Source organism: Lynx canadensis, chromosome B2 (assembly GCF_007474595.2).
Source record: "Lynx canadensis isolate LIC74 chromosome B2, mLynCan4.pri.v2, whole genome shotgun sequence".
NCBI lineage: Eukaryota > Metazoa > Chordata > Mammalia > Carnivora > Felidae > Lynx > Lynx canadensis.
In genome coordinates, this window is record NC_044307.1 from 54,801,850 (window position 1) to 54,818,670 (window position 16,821).

Here is a 16,821-nt window from a genome sequence, read left to right on the forward strand (position 1 = left end):
TGGAGGGGTTATGGGAGGGGGAATGGGCTAAAGGGGTAAGGGGCACTAAGGAATCTACTCCTGAAATCATTGTTGCACTATATGCTAACTAATTTGGATGTAAATTAAAAAAAAAGAGTAAGTCATTTTTCTTTAATGTGTTTCTTTTCACCCATATACAATTCATGATCCCTGAAAACTATTTGGCACGTTAGTGTCAGACATGGTGAAACAACTAGCAAAGGACTTTTTGCTGGGTCAGTGAAGGTACTAGATTTGAAGAATCACTAAATTACTTAAAAATATGACTTTTCAGAGGCACCTGGATGGCTCAGTTAGAACATGCCGCTCTTGATCTTGGTATTGTGAGTTTAAACCCCACATTGGGCATGGCAATCACTTAAAAATTAAAACAAAACAAAACAACAACAAAAACTTTTCATAATGTTTTCCCTAGGAGCGCCTGGGTGGCTCAGTTGGGTTGAGACTCTTGATTTTGGCTCAGGTCATGATCCCAAGGGCATGGGATCCAGCCCTGAGATAGACTCTCCACTGAGTTTGGAGCCTGCTTGGGATTCTCTCTCTCTCTCTCTCTCTCTCTCTCCCCCTTTGCCCCATTCCCCTCTTGAGTGCTGTCTCTCTCAAGAAAAGAATATTTTCCCTAAATAATTTTGCACAACTCATTTCTAGATACAGCAGGTGAAATTTCTTTCAAAGGCCTTCAGACTAATTCTATTGCCATTTTTGCTACAGCACAACTGCAGGATTTAAAAGGCCAGATCTGGGGCGCCTGGGTGGCTCAATCTGTTAAGCGTCAGACTTCAGCTCGTGTCATGATCTTGCAGGTCTAGGGTTCAAGACCTGCAACAGGCTCTGTGCTGACAGCTCAGGGCCTAGGGCCTGCTTTGGATTCTGTGTCTCCCTCTCTTTCTGCCCCTCCCCCACTGGCATGCACATGCGCACACTCTTTCTCTCTCTCTCAAAAATAAATAAATTTTTAAAAAATAAATAAAAGGCCAGGTTTCCACTTCTTGGGTACAGTCTTGAATCAAATAAAAGGTAGACATAATTGCATTAGAATGTGCAAAAATCCCATGGAAATGGAAAAGGGCCTTCAAGAAGTTTTTCTCAAATTTGAATCCTCAGATTTATTTTTTGATACTCACTAGAATTTTCTCTTTTTTTTTCCCATTTAAAAAATTGTGGTGGGGTGCCTGGGTGGCTCAGTCAGTTAAGCATCTGACTTCGGCTCAGGTCACGATCTCACAGTTCGTGCGTTTGAGCCCTGTATCAGGCTCTGTGCTGACAGCTCAGAGCCTGGAGCTTGCTTTGGATTTTGTGTCTCCCTCTCTGTGCCCCTCCCTCCTCCCTGTCTCTCTCTCTCTCTCTCAAGAATAAATAAACATTTAAAAAATTAAAAAATTGTGGTAAAATATACTTAACACAAAATTTACCATTTTGACCATTAAAAAAAATTTTTTTAATGTTTATTTTTGAGAGAAAGAGACAGAGTGGGAGTGGGGGAGGGGCAGAGTGAGGGGGAGACACAGAATCTGAAGCAGGCTCCAGGCTCTGAGCTGTCAGCACAGCACCTGATGCAGAACTTGAACTCACGAACCATGAGATCATGACCTGAGTCAAAGTCTGATGCTTGACTGACTGAGCCATGCAGGTGTCCCACCATTCTGACCATTTTCAAGGGTAGCGTTCAGGGGCATCAAGCACATTCATGTTGTCCAATCATTAATTACCACCATCCATCTCCAGAACATTTTTCACCTTGCAAAATGGAAACTGTACCCATTAAATACTAACTCCCCATTCTCCCCTCCACTATCCCTCTGTCAACCATGATTCTACTTTGTGTATCTATGAATTTGACTACTTTAGATACTTTCTATAAGTGGAATCATACAGTATTTGTCCTATTGTGACTGGCTTCTTTTATTCAGCACGATGTCTTCAAGGTTCATCCATGGTATACCATGTATCAGAATTTCCTTCCTTTTTAAGGCTGAGTAATATAATAAATGTCATATTTACATGACACTTTATCAATTCATCTGTTGATACACATTTGGGCTGCTACCATTTTTTGGCTACTGTAAATAATGTTGATATGGACATGGTTGTACAAATATTGGTTTGATTCCTTGCTTTCAATTCTTTTGAGTATATACCCAGAAGTGGAATTCTATTTTTATTTTTGTGAGGGACTGTCATATTGTTTTCCATAATGGATGTACCATTTTACATTCCTGCTGGCAGTGCACAGAGGTTGCAATTTCTCACCAACCTTGCCAACACTTGCTACTTTCTGTTTTGTTTTGTTTTATAATAGCCATTTATCTTTAATTTTTTTTAATTAATTTTTTTTTTTAAAGAGAGAGCGGGGGAGAGGGGCAGAGGGAGAGAGGGAGAGAATCTTAAGCAGGCTCTGTGCTCAGCACAGAGCCCAACTTTGGGCTTGATTCCAGGACCCCGGGATCATGACCTGAGTTGAAATCAAGAGTCAGTCAGACCCTCAATGGACTGAACCAGCTGGGCGCCCCTATAACAGTCATTCTAATGGGTGTGAAGTAGTATCTCATTGTGGTTTTGATTTGCATTTTACTAATGATAAGTGATATTGAGTCTCTTTTCATATACTTATTAGTCATTTGTACACCTTCTTTGAAGACACGTCTATTTAAGTCCTTTGCCCATTTCTTAATGAAGCTTTTCCTTTTCTTTTAAAGGGGGTGAGGGTGAGTACATTACTCAAGTTTAAGAGACTACTAACCAAATCCTAGAGATAAATCCATTGGCTACTTGGCATTAAATTTCCTATAAATAAACCACTATGTTTACAAAACAATATTGCAATTATAGGTAAAACATTTGAAATTAAAAATTTTAATTTTAAAAACTACTGCTTGTGAAATATAATTCACATACAGAAAACTGTGCATAGGAGTACAGTTTGGTGAATTTTTACAAATGAACACATATGTGTAACTAGTGCCAAGATCAACAGAGAGAGCCTTACTAACACCTTGGAAATCCCTCACCCAGTCACTATCCCTTTCCTGCAACGGTAACCATTATCCTAAATTTTAGAGGGTTTTTTTTCCCCTGTTTTTGTGCTGAAAAAGTCTTACCCATTAAGTACTTTTTGTGCCTTACTTTTTGTTCAAATTTACATTTCTGCAGTTAAGCCATTTCGTGTCGGTAGTTGTGGGTTATTCTTCTCATTGTTGCACAGTATTCCATTGCATGAACACTGTGTGAATTAGGTAATTTATTCTATTGTTTATGGTCTTTGGGGTTATTTCCATTTGGGGGCTATTAACACAAATGCAGTTGTGAACATTCTTTTGCCGTGTTGGTGCAAGGTAAGTACTCATTTCTCTTGGCTGGATTTGTAGAGGTGGAACTGCTGGGTCATAGGGTACGCTTCTTTAGGAAACAGTGCCCAATTGTTATTTAAAGGAGTTGTTCTAGTTTACTTTCCAGAAGTAGGGTAGATGCATTCGGTTACTCTACATCCTTGGAGTATTTTGCCAACAGTTGGTATTTTCCTTTATTCCCTCTATTCTATTGTATTTTGAAATATAAAAACAACTGAAGCAGTTTAGATTGCTTTCAGGGGGAACTTTTAATTGTTGGTTTGGTTCTCTCAACTGTTAACCATCTCCGACTTCTACTTTCTCCAGCTGCAACGGGTGGACTGTGAGTGCGTTTCCAGTTTTGCTCAACATTTTTTGCTCACTCTACCACTTGGATGTCATCCGGTGGAGAAAAAAAGGTGTGTGTCCAAGGCAGGGCAAGTCCTTTGAGTACTCTGGAAGTCTGATCACTTAGTAGGCGAAACCTATGCGGACATTCCTCGGTCGGTGCTATACTAGGGTCCACGATCTAGGAGCTCCCGCCCGCCGCTGCGGTCCTCACTGCACACCGGGTTCCCCCAGGCGCACCGGGAACGCAGAAGAGCCGCCGGGAACGCGGGAGAGCCGCCCTCCCCGAGAACCAGCCAGAACGCGGGTGGAGCAGGGCGGGGGGACCGGTCCGCGCGGAGCATGCGCAGAACCAGCCCAGCGCATGCTCCGCAGAGCGGCGCGTCCACAGATGAGGGGAGTCGAGTCTCCCGCGCCCCACCATCCTTGCCGGAGTTGCTGCTGAGTCGCTCGTGCTGAGCCGCTCGTTCTGAGCCCTGGCTGGCAATAAAGTTCGTTAAGAAAATCATAGTCATTTTTAAGAGAGTGAAAGAGGGCGCGAGCCAGCCGGGTAGCCCCGCCGGGGGGAGCTGGCGCGCTGGGAGGAGGAGGAGGAGGTGGCGGCGGCAGCGGTTGCGCCGCGACCAGGAGGAGCCGGTCGCGCCGGGCGGCGGGTCCGTGGCCAGCGGGGACGGTGAGTAGCAGCCTGCACTCCGGGCAGCCGCGCGGCTCTCACTCGCCCTCTCCAGCGGTTCAGGACTCCCCCGGCTCTGCTGGGGAAGGACCCACTTCTCCCCGGGGTCCCGGGATGTGCCGTACTCCGGGGACTGGAGAGGGGTGTCGGGGACAGGGGCCTCCAGGCCCGTGCTCCCATCCCCCGGCCCCTGAGCGCCCTCTCCCCCGCCTCGGAGCGCCGTGCCCAAGTTCCAGCTGGAGGAGGTGGGCGGCAGCTCCTGCCCGGCACCCGTTCTCCCCGCCCCGCGGCCGGGGCTCCCAGGGTGTGGGTCCCTGGAATTGCCCTTAGGGCGGGAAGGAGCGAGACGGCGCGGGGGAGAGGCGCTGGCCTCCAGCCTGGCTGAGCACCCAGCTTCTCGTCTTTCCCCAGTCCCCAGGTGGGGAAGGGGCGACCCCGGCCGGGAGACACAGCGGCAGGGGGCGTTAAGTGCCGGGTGAGGTGTGATGGGTAGGAGGGTCCCAGGCTCTACCCCGGCTTTTAGGCCCCCCTCCTCCTTGCGGAGGGGCCCCCTCCTTACCCGCGGCCCCACCCTTCCCTAGTTTCTCACTCAGTGACTGCTAGAATATGAATGAGCCAGACTGCACTATTTCATTGACACTGGCTGCCGCAGAATTTCTTAACTCGGAGAACCGAGGAGCCTTCAGCAGCTCCCAGACGTAAGAACCTGAGGGTGTGTGAGAGTATTAACTTCACTATCAGGAGTGTCAGCAGAGTCTGAAAAGGGCCGGGTACTTCTTTAGGTTTTATATAACTCCTAACGTCTTCTGGGTAATTTCACTGAACCTAACAAGTTTTTTCAGTGTTGTTATAAACATAATCGTACTGTACTTAAGTACAGGCTGAGATGAAAAAGACAACCCTTTTAATCAGTGACTTAGCTCATATTTTTCTTTTCTAGTTTATTAGATTGCATTGGTTGGGTAAATCTTTAAAATTAAATTGGGGGAAAAGAGTATGTAAAGCATTACTGTAAGCTTTTTAATTATCATACCCAGATTTATGCTTATTTTCTAAGAACTTAATTGTTTTGATATAGTGCCTTAAGTCGAGACAGTAGTAGTAGCTGATAATCACAAGAGTCAGACTGCCTGCGTTAAAATCTGATTGCACTTTCTTTCTTTAAATTAAAAAAAAAAAACTTATTATTTATTTTGAGAGAGAGAGAGAGAGAATGAGCTGGGGAGAGGCAAAGAGAGAGAGGGAGAGATAATCCCAAGCAGGCTCCGTGATGTCAGCTCAGAGCCTGATGCAGGGGCTGGATTCCACCAACCCTGAGATCATAACCTGAGCCAAACCAAGGTTGGAGGCTTAACTGACTGAGCCACCCAGGTGTCCCTTTAAATTTTGTTTTTAAAATTATATGATAAAGGGCACCTGGGTGACTCAGTTGCCTGAGCCTCTGACTCTTCGTTTCCACTCAGGTCATGATCCTAAGGTCATGGGATCCAGCACTGCATTGGGCTCTGTGCTGTGCTTGGAGCCTGCTTGGGGTTCTCTCCTCTCTCTCCCTCCTCCACCTGTGTGTTTGTGCTCACTCGTGCTCTCTCTCTCTCTTTCTGTCTCTCTCACAATAAATAAATAAACATAAAATAAAATTAAATGGTAAAAGTGACTTTTTAGGGGATTTGTGGTTCTATGAATTTTAGATTAATGCAAACACCACTACAATCTGAATTATAGAACAGTTCTTACCACCGCCCCATCTCTGCCAAACTCATACTGTCCTTTTATATCTTTTCCCTTACCCCTAACCCCTGGCAATCACCAGTCCTTTCCAGATGTCATATAAGTGGAATCATACAATATGTAACCTTTAATGCTGACTTCTTTTCACTCAGCTTAATGTCTTTGAGATTCCTCCAAATTGTTGTATGTATCAATAATTTTCTTTTTTTATTGCTAAGTAGTGTTCCATTAGGTAGATGTGCCACAGTTGTTTATACATCCACCCACTGAAGGACATTTGGAGAGTTTCCAGTTTTTCGTGATTATAAATGGAGCTGCTTATAAACATTCATGTACAGGTTTTTGTGTGAATATAAGTTTTCATTTTAGGGTATTGCTAATAGTGGGTTGCAGGGTCATATAAAATGTGTTTAACTTTATAAGAAACTGTCATGCTGATTTCCAGAGTGGTTGTATCATTTTGCATTCTTACCAGCAATGTGTGAGAGTACCTGTTGTTCTACATCCTCCTAAGCACTTGGTATTGTCAGTAATTTTAAATGTAAATGTAAAATGTAAAAGTAAATTTAAATTTTAAATTTAAATTAGCCATGCTAATAGACATGTGGTATCACATGATTTTGATGTGTCTTTAATGGTTAACGATGTTGAATATCTTTTCATGTGCTTATTTAGCATGTATAATCTTTGATGAGTATCTGGCCAAGGGTATTGCCCATTTTTCAAATGGGTTGTTTGCTTTCTTATGTTGAGTTTTTTTTCTTTTTCTTTTTTTTTTAATTTTTTTTTTTTAATGTTTATTTATTTTTGAGACAGAGAGAAACACAGCATGAACGGGGGAGGGGCAGAGAGAGAGGGAGACACAGACTCGGAAGCAGGCTCCAGGCTCTGAGCCATCAGCCCAGAGCCCGACACGGGGCTTGAACTCACGGGCCTCGAGATCGTGACCGGAGCTGAAGTCGGACACCCAACCGACTGAGCCACCCAGGCGCCCCGAGTTTTTTCTCTTATGTTGAGCTTTGAGGGTTCTTTATATGTTCTGGAAACAAGTCATTTGGTAGATATGTGCTTTGCAAATACTTTCTTGTAGTTTGTAGCATGTCTTTTTGTTCTTTTGACAGCATCATTTCCAGAGCAAATGTTTTTCGTTTTTATGAAGTCTCATTTATCAATTTTTCCTTTTAAGAACTCTACCTAACACCAGGTCAAGATTTACACCTTCTAAAATATTTCTTCCAAAAAATATGGTTTTATTTTTATTTTATTTCAGATTTTATTTTTAAGTAATCTCTACACCGAACATGGGGCTCAAAATCACAATGCCAAGATCAAGAGTCACAGGTTCTACCAAACTGAGCCAGACAGGCACCCTTATAGTTTTATTTTATTTTTTAAAATGTTTTATTTATTTTTGAGATAGAGAGTGAGAGTGCAGGGGAGTGGTAGGGAGAGAGGGTGACAGAAGATCTGAAGCAGGCTTGGCTCTGCACTAACAGCAGCTAGCCTGATTCAGGGCTGGAACTCACAAACTGTGAGATCATGACCTAAGCTGAAATCAGGAGTCTGATGCTCAACTAAGTCACGCAGGTGCCCCTATATTTTTGTTTTTATTTTATTTTTTAAAAATGTTTGTTATTTTTGAGAGAGAGAAGGAGAGAGAGCATGAGTGGGGGAAGGGCAGAGAGAAAGGGAGACAGAGGATCTGAAACAGGCTCTGAGCTGACAGCAGAGAGCCTGATGTGGGGCTTGAACTCATAAACCAGGAGATCATGACCTGAGCTGAAGTTGGATGCTTAACCTACTGAGCCACCCAGGAGTCCCTTTTTTAAAAAAATTATTATTATTATTTTAACGTTTATTTATTATTTTTGAGAGAGCACCTATAGTTTTACTTTTACATCTTTGATCCATTTTGAGGTTTAGGCAGATGTTTGCTTTTTTACATATGAATGTCCAATCGTTCCATCACCATTTGCTGAAGACATTGTCTTTTTTCCATTGAATTGTTTTTGCACCTTTGTTGAAAATCAATTGACTGAATTTGTGTGGGTCTATTTTTGGGCTCTCTGTTCCATTGATTTATGTATCTTTGTCTTTGCCAGTATCATGCTGTCTTAATTAGTATAGCTCTTTGGTGTCTTCAAATTGGCTAGTATGATTTCCTCCAATTTTATTCTTTTTCAAAATTGTGTTACCTATTCTAGTTTATTTGCCTTTCCATATAATGTTTAGGATCAGCTTGTCTTGGAATACCTGGGTAGCTCAGTCTGTTAAGGGACCAACTCTTGCTCTCAGTTCAGGTCATGATTTCATGCTTTGTGAGTTTGAGCCTTGAATCAGGCTCTGCACCGTCAGTGTGGAACTTGCTTGGGGATCCTCTCTCTCCCTCTTTCTCTGCCTCCCCTGCTTGTACTTTCTCTCTCAAAATAAAAAAAATAAAAATAAATGTAGAATCAGCTTGTCTCAAATACAGAAAAAAATCCTGCTGGTACTTTGGAATTGCATTAAACCATAGGTCAATTTGGGGAGAAGTGCTATTTTTGCTTTGTTGAATCTTCCACTCTGTGAATATGGCATATCTTCTCATTTATTTAGGTGTTTATTTCATTAGTGTTTTATAGTTTTCAGCATATAGATCCTGTACGTGTTTTGATTTATACCAAAGTAATTTTTTTTGGAACTCTTGTAAATGTCACGTAAAAATTTTTGGTTTCAGGGTGCCTGGCTGGCTCAGTTGGAAGAGCATGTGACTCCTAATCTCAGGGTAGTGAGTTCAAGCCCCATGTTGGGTATAGAGATTACTTAAATAAATAAAACTTAAAAAAATATTGTTTCCTGCTTTCAAATTGTACATTGTTAGGGTATAGAAATACAATTCAGTGTTGTTTGTTGTTTTTGTATCTTGTGCCTTTGCTAACCTGATTTATTAGTTCCAGGATTTTTTTTTTTTTTAATTCCTTTAAGTTTCTATAAAGACAGTCATGTAATTTGTGAGTAGGGTCACTTTTATTCATTTTTTCCCTAATCTGTGTTTTATTTGTTTTTTTGTCACCTGTTTCTCTGGCTAGAACTTTGTGTATAATGTAGAACTTTGAGTGGTGAGAGTAGAGATCCTTTCCCTGTTCTTAGTCTAAGGGTTAAAACAGTCACACTTTCAGGTGTGTGGCTCAGTCAGTAGAGCTTGTGACTCTTGATTGCAGAGTCATGAGTTTGAGCCCCATGTTGCGAGTAGAGTTTACTTAAAATAAAAAAACAACAGGTTTTTAGAGTTAAGTATATAATATTAGCTGGTTTTTTTTTTTAATATATGAAATTTATTGTCAAATTGGTTTCCATACAACACCCAGTGCTCATCCCAAAAGGTGCCCTCCTCAATACCCATCACCCACCCTCTTCTCCCTCCCACCCCCCATCAACCCTCAGTTTGTTCTCAGTTTTTAAGAGTCTCTTCTGCTTTGGCTCTCTCCCACTCTAACCTCTTTTTTTTTTTTTTTTTCCTCTTCCCCTCCCCCATGGGTTTCTGTTAAGTTTCTCAGGAGCCACATAAGAGTGAAAACATATGGTATCTGTCCTTCTCTGTATGGCTTATTTCACTTAGCATAACACTCTCCAGTTCCATCCACGTTGCTACAAAGGGCCATATTTCATTCTTTCTCATTGCCACATAGTACTCCATTGTGTATATAAACCACAATTTCTTTATCCATTCATCAGTTGATGGACATTTAGGCTCTTTCCATGATTTGGCTATTGTTGAGAGTGCTGCTATAAACATTGGGGTACAAGTGCCCCTGTGCATCAGTACTGCTGTATCCCTTGGGTAAATTCCTAGCAGTGCTACTGCTGGGTCATAGGGTAGGTCTATTTTTAATTTTTTAGGAACCTCCACACTGTTTCCCAGAGCGGCTGCATAGCTGGATAGTTTTTTAATAGACACCATTAATCAGGTTGAAGGAGTCCTCTTGTGTTTCTAGTTTGCTGTTTTTCTGACAAATGGATGTTGAGTTTTATTATATATTTCGTGTGATATATGTATCAGTTGATATGGTGATGAGGTTTTTCTTTGCTTTGTTAATATGGTTGATTACACTGATTGGTTTTAGGTATTGAACCACCCTTGCATTCCCAGAATAAAGCCCACTTGGTCCTGGTGATTCTTTTTATATATTCCTGGATTTGACTTGCTAATATTTTGTTGAGGACTTTGGTGTGTCTGTGTTCATGAGGGGATATTGGTCCAGTTTTCTTTTTTGTACTGTCTTTGTTTGGTGTTGGTATCAAGGTAATGCTGGCTTTATAAAATAAGTTGGGAAGTGTTCCCCTCTTTTCAGTATTCTGGAAGGGATTGTGTATCGTTGGTGTCAATTCTTGAAAAGCTTGGTAGAATTCTCCCGTGAAATCACCTGAGCCTGGAGATTTTTCTTTGAGTTTTTAAGTTACAAATTCAATTTCCTTTATAGTTATAGGGCTATTCAAATTATCTATTTCATATTGAGTGAGTTGTGGTAGTTAATCCTGTTTAAGGAATTGGTCCATTTCATCTATGTTGTCAAATTTATGTGTGTAGAGTTGTCTGTTGTATTATCCTTTGGAGTCCACAGAGTCCATAGTGACATTCTTGATTTTATTCCTAATATTGGTAAATTGTGTGTTCTCTTTTTTTTTTCTGTCAGTTACACTGATCTTTAAAGAAACAGTTTTTTGTTTAATTTTCCCTGTTTTTCTGTTTCCAATTTCATTGATTTCTGTTCTTTATTATTTCCATCATTTGCTTTGGGTTTATTTTGCCCTTTTTCTAGTTTCTTGAGGTGGGAGTTTAAATGATTGAGACTTTTCTTCTTTTCTAAGGTAAGCATTTAGTGCTATAAATTTTCTCTTTAAGCACTACATTAGCTATGTCTCACAGATTTTCACATGTTGTATTTTCCTTTTCATTCAATTAATTATTTAAAAATTTAAAAATTATTTAAAAATTTAAAAATTATTTAAAAATTTAAAAATTAAAAAAAATTTTTTTTCTTGTGCACCTGGGTGGCTCAAGTCGGTTGAGCATCCAGACTCTCGATTTCGACTCAGGTCATGATCCCAGGGTCATGGGATCGAGCCCCATGTCAGGCTCCACACTGAACATGGAACCTGCTTAAGATATTCTCTCTCCCTCCCTCCCTGCCCCTCTTCCCACTCATGCTCGCTCTCTCTTAAAAAAAAATTATCTTCAGCTTCAGTCTTTGGCTCATACATTGTTTTTCGTTTGCAAATGTTTGGAGATTTTCCTGTTATCTTTCTGTTTTCTGTTAATTATTTCTAGTTTGACTGCATTGTGGTCCCATTATTTTAAGTTTGTTGAGGTTTTTTTTTTTTTAAATCACCTGGAATTTGTTTTATCTTGGTATATATTTAGTAGATAGATTTAATAGATACTTAAAAAGAAGTATATTCTGTTGTGTGGACAGTTCTATAAATGTCAGATTCTGATTGTTTTATTGTTATTAGACTTTAATTTTGTTTTAAGTATATCTCTTTGTAACTTCTTCAGTGATTGCTCTGGATATTACACTATATATATATATATATATATATATATATATATACACACACACACACACACACTATGTACGTACATATGTGTATGTATAAATATATGTATACACACATATATATATGTATATATGTAATATACATATATATGCACTTATATATATACACACATATATATACACTTATATATATAATTTATCACAGTCTTTTGGAGTCAACATTTTACCAGTTCAAGTGAAGCATAGAAACTTTACCTTCCTTTACATTCCTTTATCTTCTCCCATTTATAATTAGTTATCATAAATATTTTCTCTATACATACTGAAAACCACACAATTGTGTTTGAGTCCAACATAATTTAGAACATTCAAGAGAAGTCTTGTATTTACCTGTATTTTTGCTCCTACCATAGTCTTCTTTTCATTCTTAAACTTTTTTTTTTTTTTTACATCATTTAATTATGTTTGAGGTGGAGACCTAGAACCTGTACTTGAACAAATCCTCCTAGATGATTCTTATGATTGTGCAAATTTGTGAAGCAGTAGGGACAATTACTGAGACTCCGTGGTGGGGGATGGGGGAAATGTTCTTCATGTTTCAGACTTGTTTTATGTAATGGTTGTATAGATGGATTTTCAGTTAAAGTAGTTGGAGTGTAATATTGTATAATAGGAATTTAACTAGTAATTTTAAGAAATAGAAGAAATTGACTTTCTGTTCTTTTCAATCTAAAATGCAGACAGTACACATTGTATTACTTTCATTATATGAGTAACTGTAACTAGTCTGAAACTAAAGAAAGAATGTGTGGTATAAGATTATTTATAAAAGACTCATTATAACCTGAACAGTGAAGCACTGCAAGAGTTCAGTGCTGACACATAGTTGTATATTATACAAAATCTTTCTTAGGGGTGCTTTTCTGGGGATAGTAATTATTACTTGTGAGGTTGAAAAAGCAGTTTTCTTAGATATTTTATTTGTTACCCATATGGTGGTGACTATGGAGGATTTATTATGTTGTATGAAACTACCATTTTTTGAGTGCTCGATTTTCATCATGCTTAGTGCTTTATATGTGCCATTGATCAACAATCTTGTGAGATAAATATCCTTAGTAAACTGAAGTTTAAAGAGGTCAAGCAGTAACTTCACTAAGAGCAACTTTAAATCAGACCTCAACTCTAACACTCACCATCTTAATCTTAGTCTCCGTGAAAGGTAGAACTATGTAATCTAGGCCTTTATTAATACCTAAATATCATACATTTTGCTACTGATCAGGATTCAAAAATGAATGATATTATTGTTCCTCCTTTCAAATAATTTACATGATCTAAACAGGATGGTAAGGGGGCCTCCATCATGGAAACAAATTCTTGCAGTGCAATATAATTATTTCTCCATAAAACAATTACAGCTTATTTTGTACAATTTTTATGTTATGAAAAATAATTTCATTTTAAACCACAGATTTGAGAAGATCTGATCACCTGGAATTAAAGTTGGTTCAGAAACCTTTTCAACTGCAAAAATGTTGGAGGAAGATATGGAAGTGGCTATCAAGATGGTGGTTGTAGGGAATGGAGCAGTTGGAAAGTCAAGTATGATTCAGCGATATTGCAAAGGCATTTTTACAAAAGACTACAAGAAAACCATTGGAGTTGATTTTTTGGAGCGACAAATCCAGTATGTACTTGGCCATTTTATCCCCTGAGTTTTGATTTATGAAGTTTTGATTTGTGAACTATATCTAGGACTTTCACTGGAATAATACTAATTACAGTATAGTTCAAGGTTAGGAGTCTAGTGACTGTGGCTAATGAGACAGTCTGTGGTGGTTTTCAAATACTCATTACTGTGTGTATCTTTTTTTTTTCTTTTTAATGTTTCAAGCTTTTATTTAGATTCCAGTTAGCTAACATATTCCTGTGTATATCTTTATTCTTCTGCCTTTTTTCACCTTTCATCTGTTTTCCCTTCCTCATTTCCCCCCTTTTTTCATACTCTCCTCCCCACTTTCTGTCTTGTATCTGATGTTATATTTATTGGTGGCACCTTGCGTACTTCTTAAAGTCAAACTGATGCTTGACTCTAATGAGATTTCTGTCCCTTATAGGCACAGCTTGGAGATTTTGCAGGTTCTGTTCCAGACTACCACAATAAAGCAAGTCAAATGAATTTTTTGGTTGCACAGTGCATATAAAAGTTATGTTTACATTATACTGTAGTCTATTAAGTATGCAACAGCATTATGTCTAAAAAAATGTACATACCTTAATTTAAAAATACTGTATTGCTCAGGCACCTGGGTGGCTCAGTCGGTTGGGCATCCGACTTCGGCTCAGGTCATGATCTCGCGGTGTGTGAGTTCAAGTCCTGCGTCGGGCTCTGTGCTGACAGGTCAGAGCCTGAAGCCTGCTTCTGATTCTGTGTCTCCCACTCTCTCTGCCCCTCCCCCACTCCTGCTCTGTCTCTCTCTCAAAAATGAATAAATGTTAAAAAAATTAAATATTAAAAATTAAAAAAATACTGTATTGCTAAAAAATGCTAACCATCCTCTGATTTTTCACTGAGTCTTAATCTTTTTGCTGGTGAAGGTCTTGTCTTGATGTTGATGGCTGCTGACTGATCAGGGTGGTGGTTGAATGTTGGGGTGGCTGTGGTAGTTTCTTAATATAAGACAACAGTGAAGTTTGCTTCACTGATTTACTCTATCTTTCAGGAATTATTTCCCTGTAGCATGTGATGCTGTTTGATGGCATTTTACCCACAGTAGAACTTCATTCAAAATTGGAGTCAATTCTCTCAAACCCTATTGGATCACTATATTGTACACCTGAAACTGATATAACGCTGTATGTTATACTATAGTGGAATTAAAATTAAAAACTTTAAAAAAATTCTCTCAAACCCTGCTGCTACCTTATCAGCTAAGTTTATTTAATATTCTAAATCCTTTCTTGTCATTTCAACAGTCTGCACAGCATCTTCACCAGGACTAGATTCCATGCCAAGAAACCACTTTCTTTGCTCATTTATAATAAGCAACTCCTCATCTGCTCATGTTTTATCATGAGATTGCAGCAATTCAATCACATCTTCAGGCTCCATGTCCTGCTATTTCCACCACGTCTGCAGATACTTCCTCCATGGAAGTCATTGAACCTTTCAGAGTCATCCGTGAGGGTTGGAATCAACTTCTTCCAAAGTCCTGTTGATGTTGATATTTGACCTCTTCCAGTGAATCACAGATGTTCTTATTGGCATCTACAGTGGTGAATCCTTTCTATAAAGTTTCAATTTACTTTGCCCAGATCTATCAGAGGAATTACTATGTGCAGCAGCCATAGCCTTACACAATATATTTCTTAAATACTAAGACTTGAAAGTCAAATGGCCTGCAGAATGGATGTTGTGTTAGCAGTCATGACTACAACATTCTTTCATTGTACATCTCCATCAGACCTCTTGGGTGACCAGGTCCATTGTCAATGAGCAGTCATACTTTGAAGGAATTTTTTTCCTGAGCAGTAGGTCTCAACAGTGGGCTTAAAATATTTAGTAAACCATGATGTAAACAGAAGTGCTGTCATCCAGGCCTTGTGGTTCCATTTATAGAGCACAGGCAGGGTAGATTTAGTATAATTCTGAAGGGTCATAGAATTTTCAGAATAGTAAATAAGTATTGGCTTCAACTTAAAGTCACCAGCTGCATTAGCCCCTAACAAGGGAGTTAACTTGTCCTTTGAAGCTTTGAAGCCAGGTACTGACTTTCCTCTAGTTATGAACGTCCTCCATAGAATCTCCTTCCAATAGAAGGCTGTTTCATCTACATTGAAAATTGGGTTAGTGTAGCCACCTTCATTAATTATCTCAGCTAGATCTTCTGGGTAACTTGCTGCAGCTTCTGCATCAGTACGTGCTGCTTCACCTTGCGCTTTGATGTCATAGAAGCAGCATCTTTCCTTAAACCTCATGAGCCAGTCTCTGCTAAATTCAGGCTTTTCTTCTGCAGCTTCCTCACCTCTCTACCTTCATAGAACTGAAGAGAGTTAGGGCCTTGCTCTGGATTATCGGGCTTTTGTTTGAGGGAATGTTGTGGCTGGTTATATCTTCTGTCCAGATCACAAAAGCTTTCTCCATATGAATAGTACAGCTGTTTCGCTTTTTGCGTTCTATGTGTTCACTGGAGTAGCTTGCTTGCTTATTTATTTATTTATTTATTTAGTAGATAGTAAGTAACTAAATATGTAAGTAATCTCTACACCCAATGTGGGGCTTGAGATCAAGTTGTATGCTCTACTAACTGAGCCAGCCAGGTACCACTGAGACAGCACTTTCATTTCCTTCAAGAATTTTTCCTTTCATTCATAGCTTGGCTTACTGGCACAAGAGGCCTAGCTTTCAGCCTGTCTCAGCTTTCAATATGCTTTCCTCACTGCTTAATCATTTCTAGCTTTTTAAAATTTTTTTAATGTTTATTTTTTAGAGAGAGCGCGCGTGCACGTGTGTGTGCGAGTGGGGGAGGGGGAGAGAGAGAGGGAGACACAGAATTCAAAGCAGGCTGCAGGCTCTAAGCTGTCAGCACAGAGCCCGACACGGGGCTCGAACCCACGAACCGCAAGATCATGACCCAAACCAAAGTTGGACATTTAACCGACTGAGCCACCTAGCTTTTGATTTAAAGTCAGAGATGTGTCGGTCTTCCTTTCACTTGAACACTTAGAAGCCCTTGTAAGGTTATTAATTGGCCTAATTTCAGTATGGCTGTGTCTCGGAGTAGGCAGGCCCAAGGAGCGAGATGGGGGAATGACTGATGGTGGAACAGTGAGAACACACACAACATTGTTCCATTTAGTGTGCTATCTTATATGGAAGTGATTTGTTGCAGCCAAAACGATTATAGTAGTAACATTAAAGATCACTATACACAGATCACCATAAAAAATATGATAATAATGAAAAAATTTGGAATATTCTAAGAATTATCAAAATGTGGCACAGGGACTCAAAGTGAGCAGATGCTGTTGGAAAAATGGTGCTAATATGATTGCTAAATGCAGGGTTGCCAAAAACCTGCCATTTGTAAAAAATACAGTATCTGTGAAGCCCAGTAAAGCGAAGTGCAATAAAATGAGGCATGCTTGCTTTATGTGGAAGGGAAATTACCTGTCTCTCAGTATA

General features: G+C 39.7%; 1 protein-coding gene and 1 non-coding gene across 3 annotated transcripts in view; both read left to right on the forward strand.

The window, feature by feature from the left end:
* The first annotated feature begins 4,087 nt into the window (after nt 1-4,087).
* The window catches only part of RAB23 (RAB23, member RAS oncogene family), a 36,093-nt gene continuing 23,359 nt past the window's right edge, over nt 4,088-16,821 (forward strand). For both annotated transcript variants that reach the window (XM_030315763.1, XM_030315766.1), the window contains exons 1-2: nt 4,088-4,368; nt 13,108-13,323. In XM_030315763.1, the coding sequence (XP_030171623.1) occupies nt 13,169-13,323 (155 nt within the window). In that variant the 5' untranslated portion in view covers nt 4,088-4,368; nt 13,108-13,168. The remainder of the gene's footprint in view (nt 4,369-13,107; nt 13,324-16,821) is intronic.
* On the forward strand, nt 8,816-8,888 carry TRNAR-CCU. Its single transcript has one exon. It is a non-coding gene; the product is annotated as a tRNA-Arg (tRNA).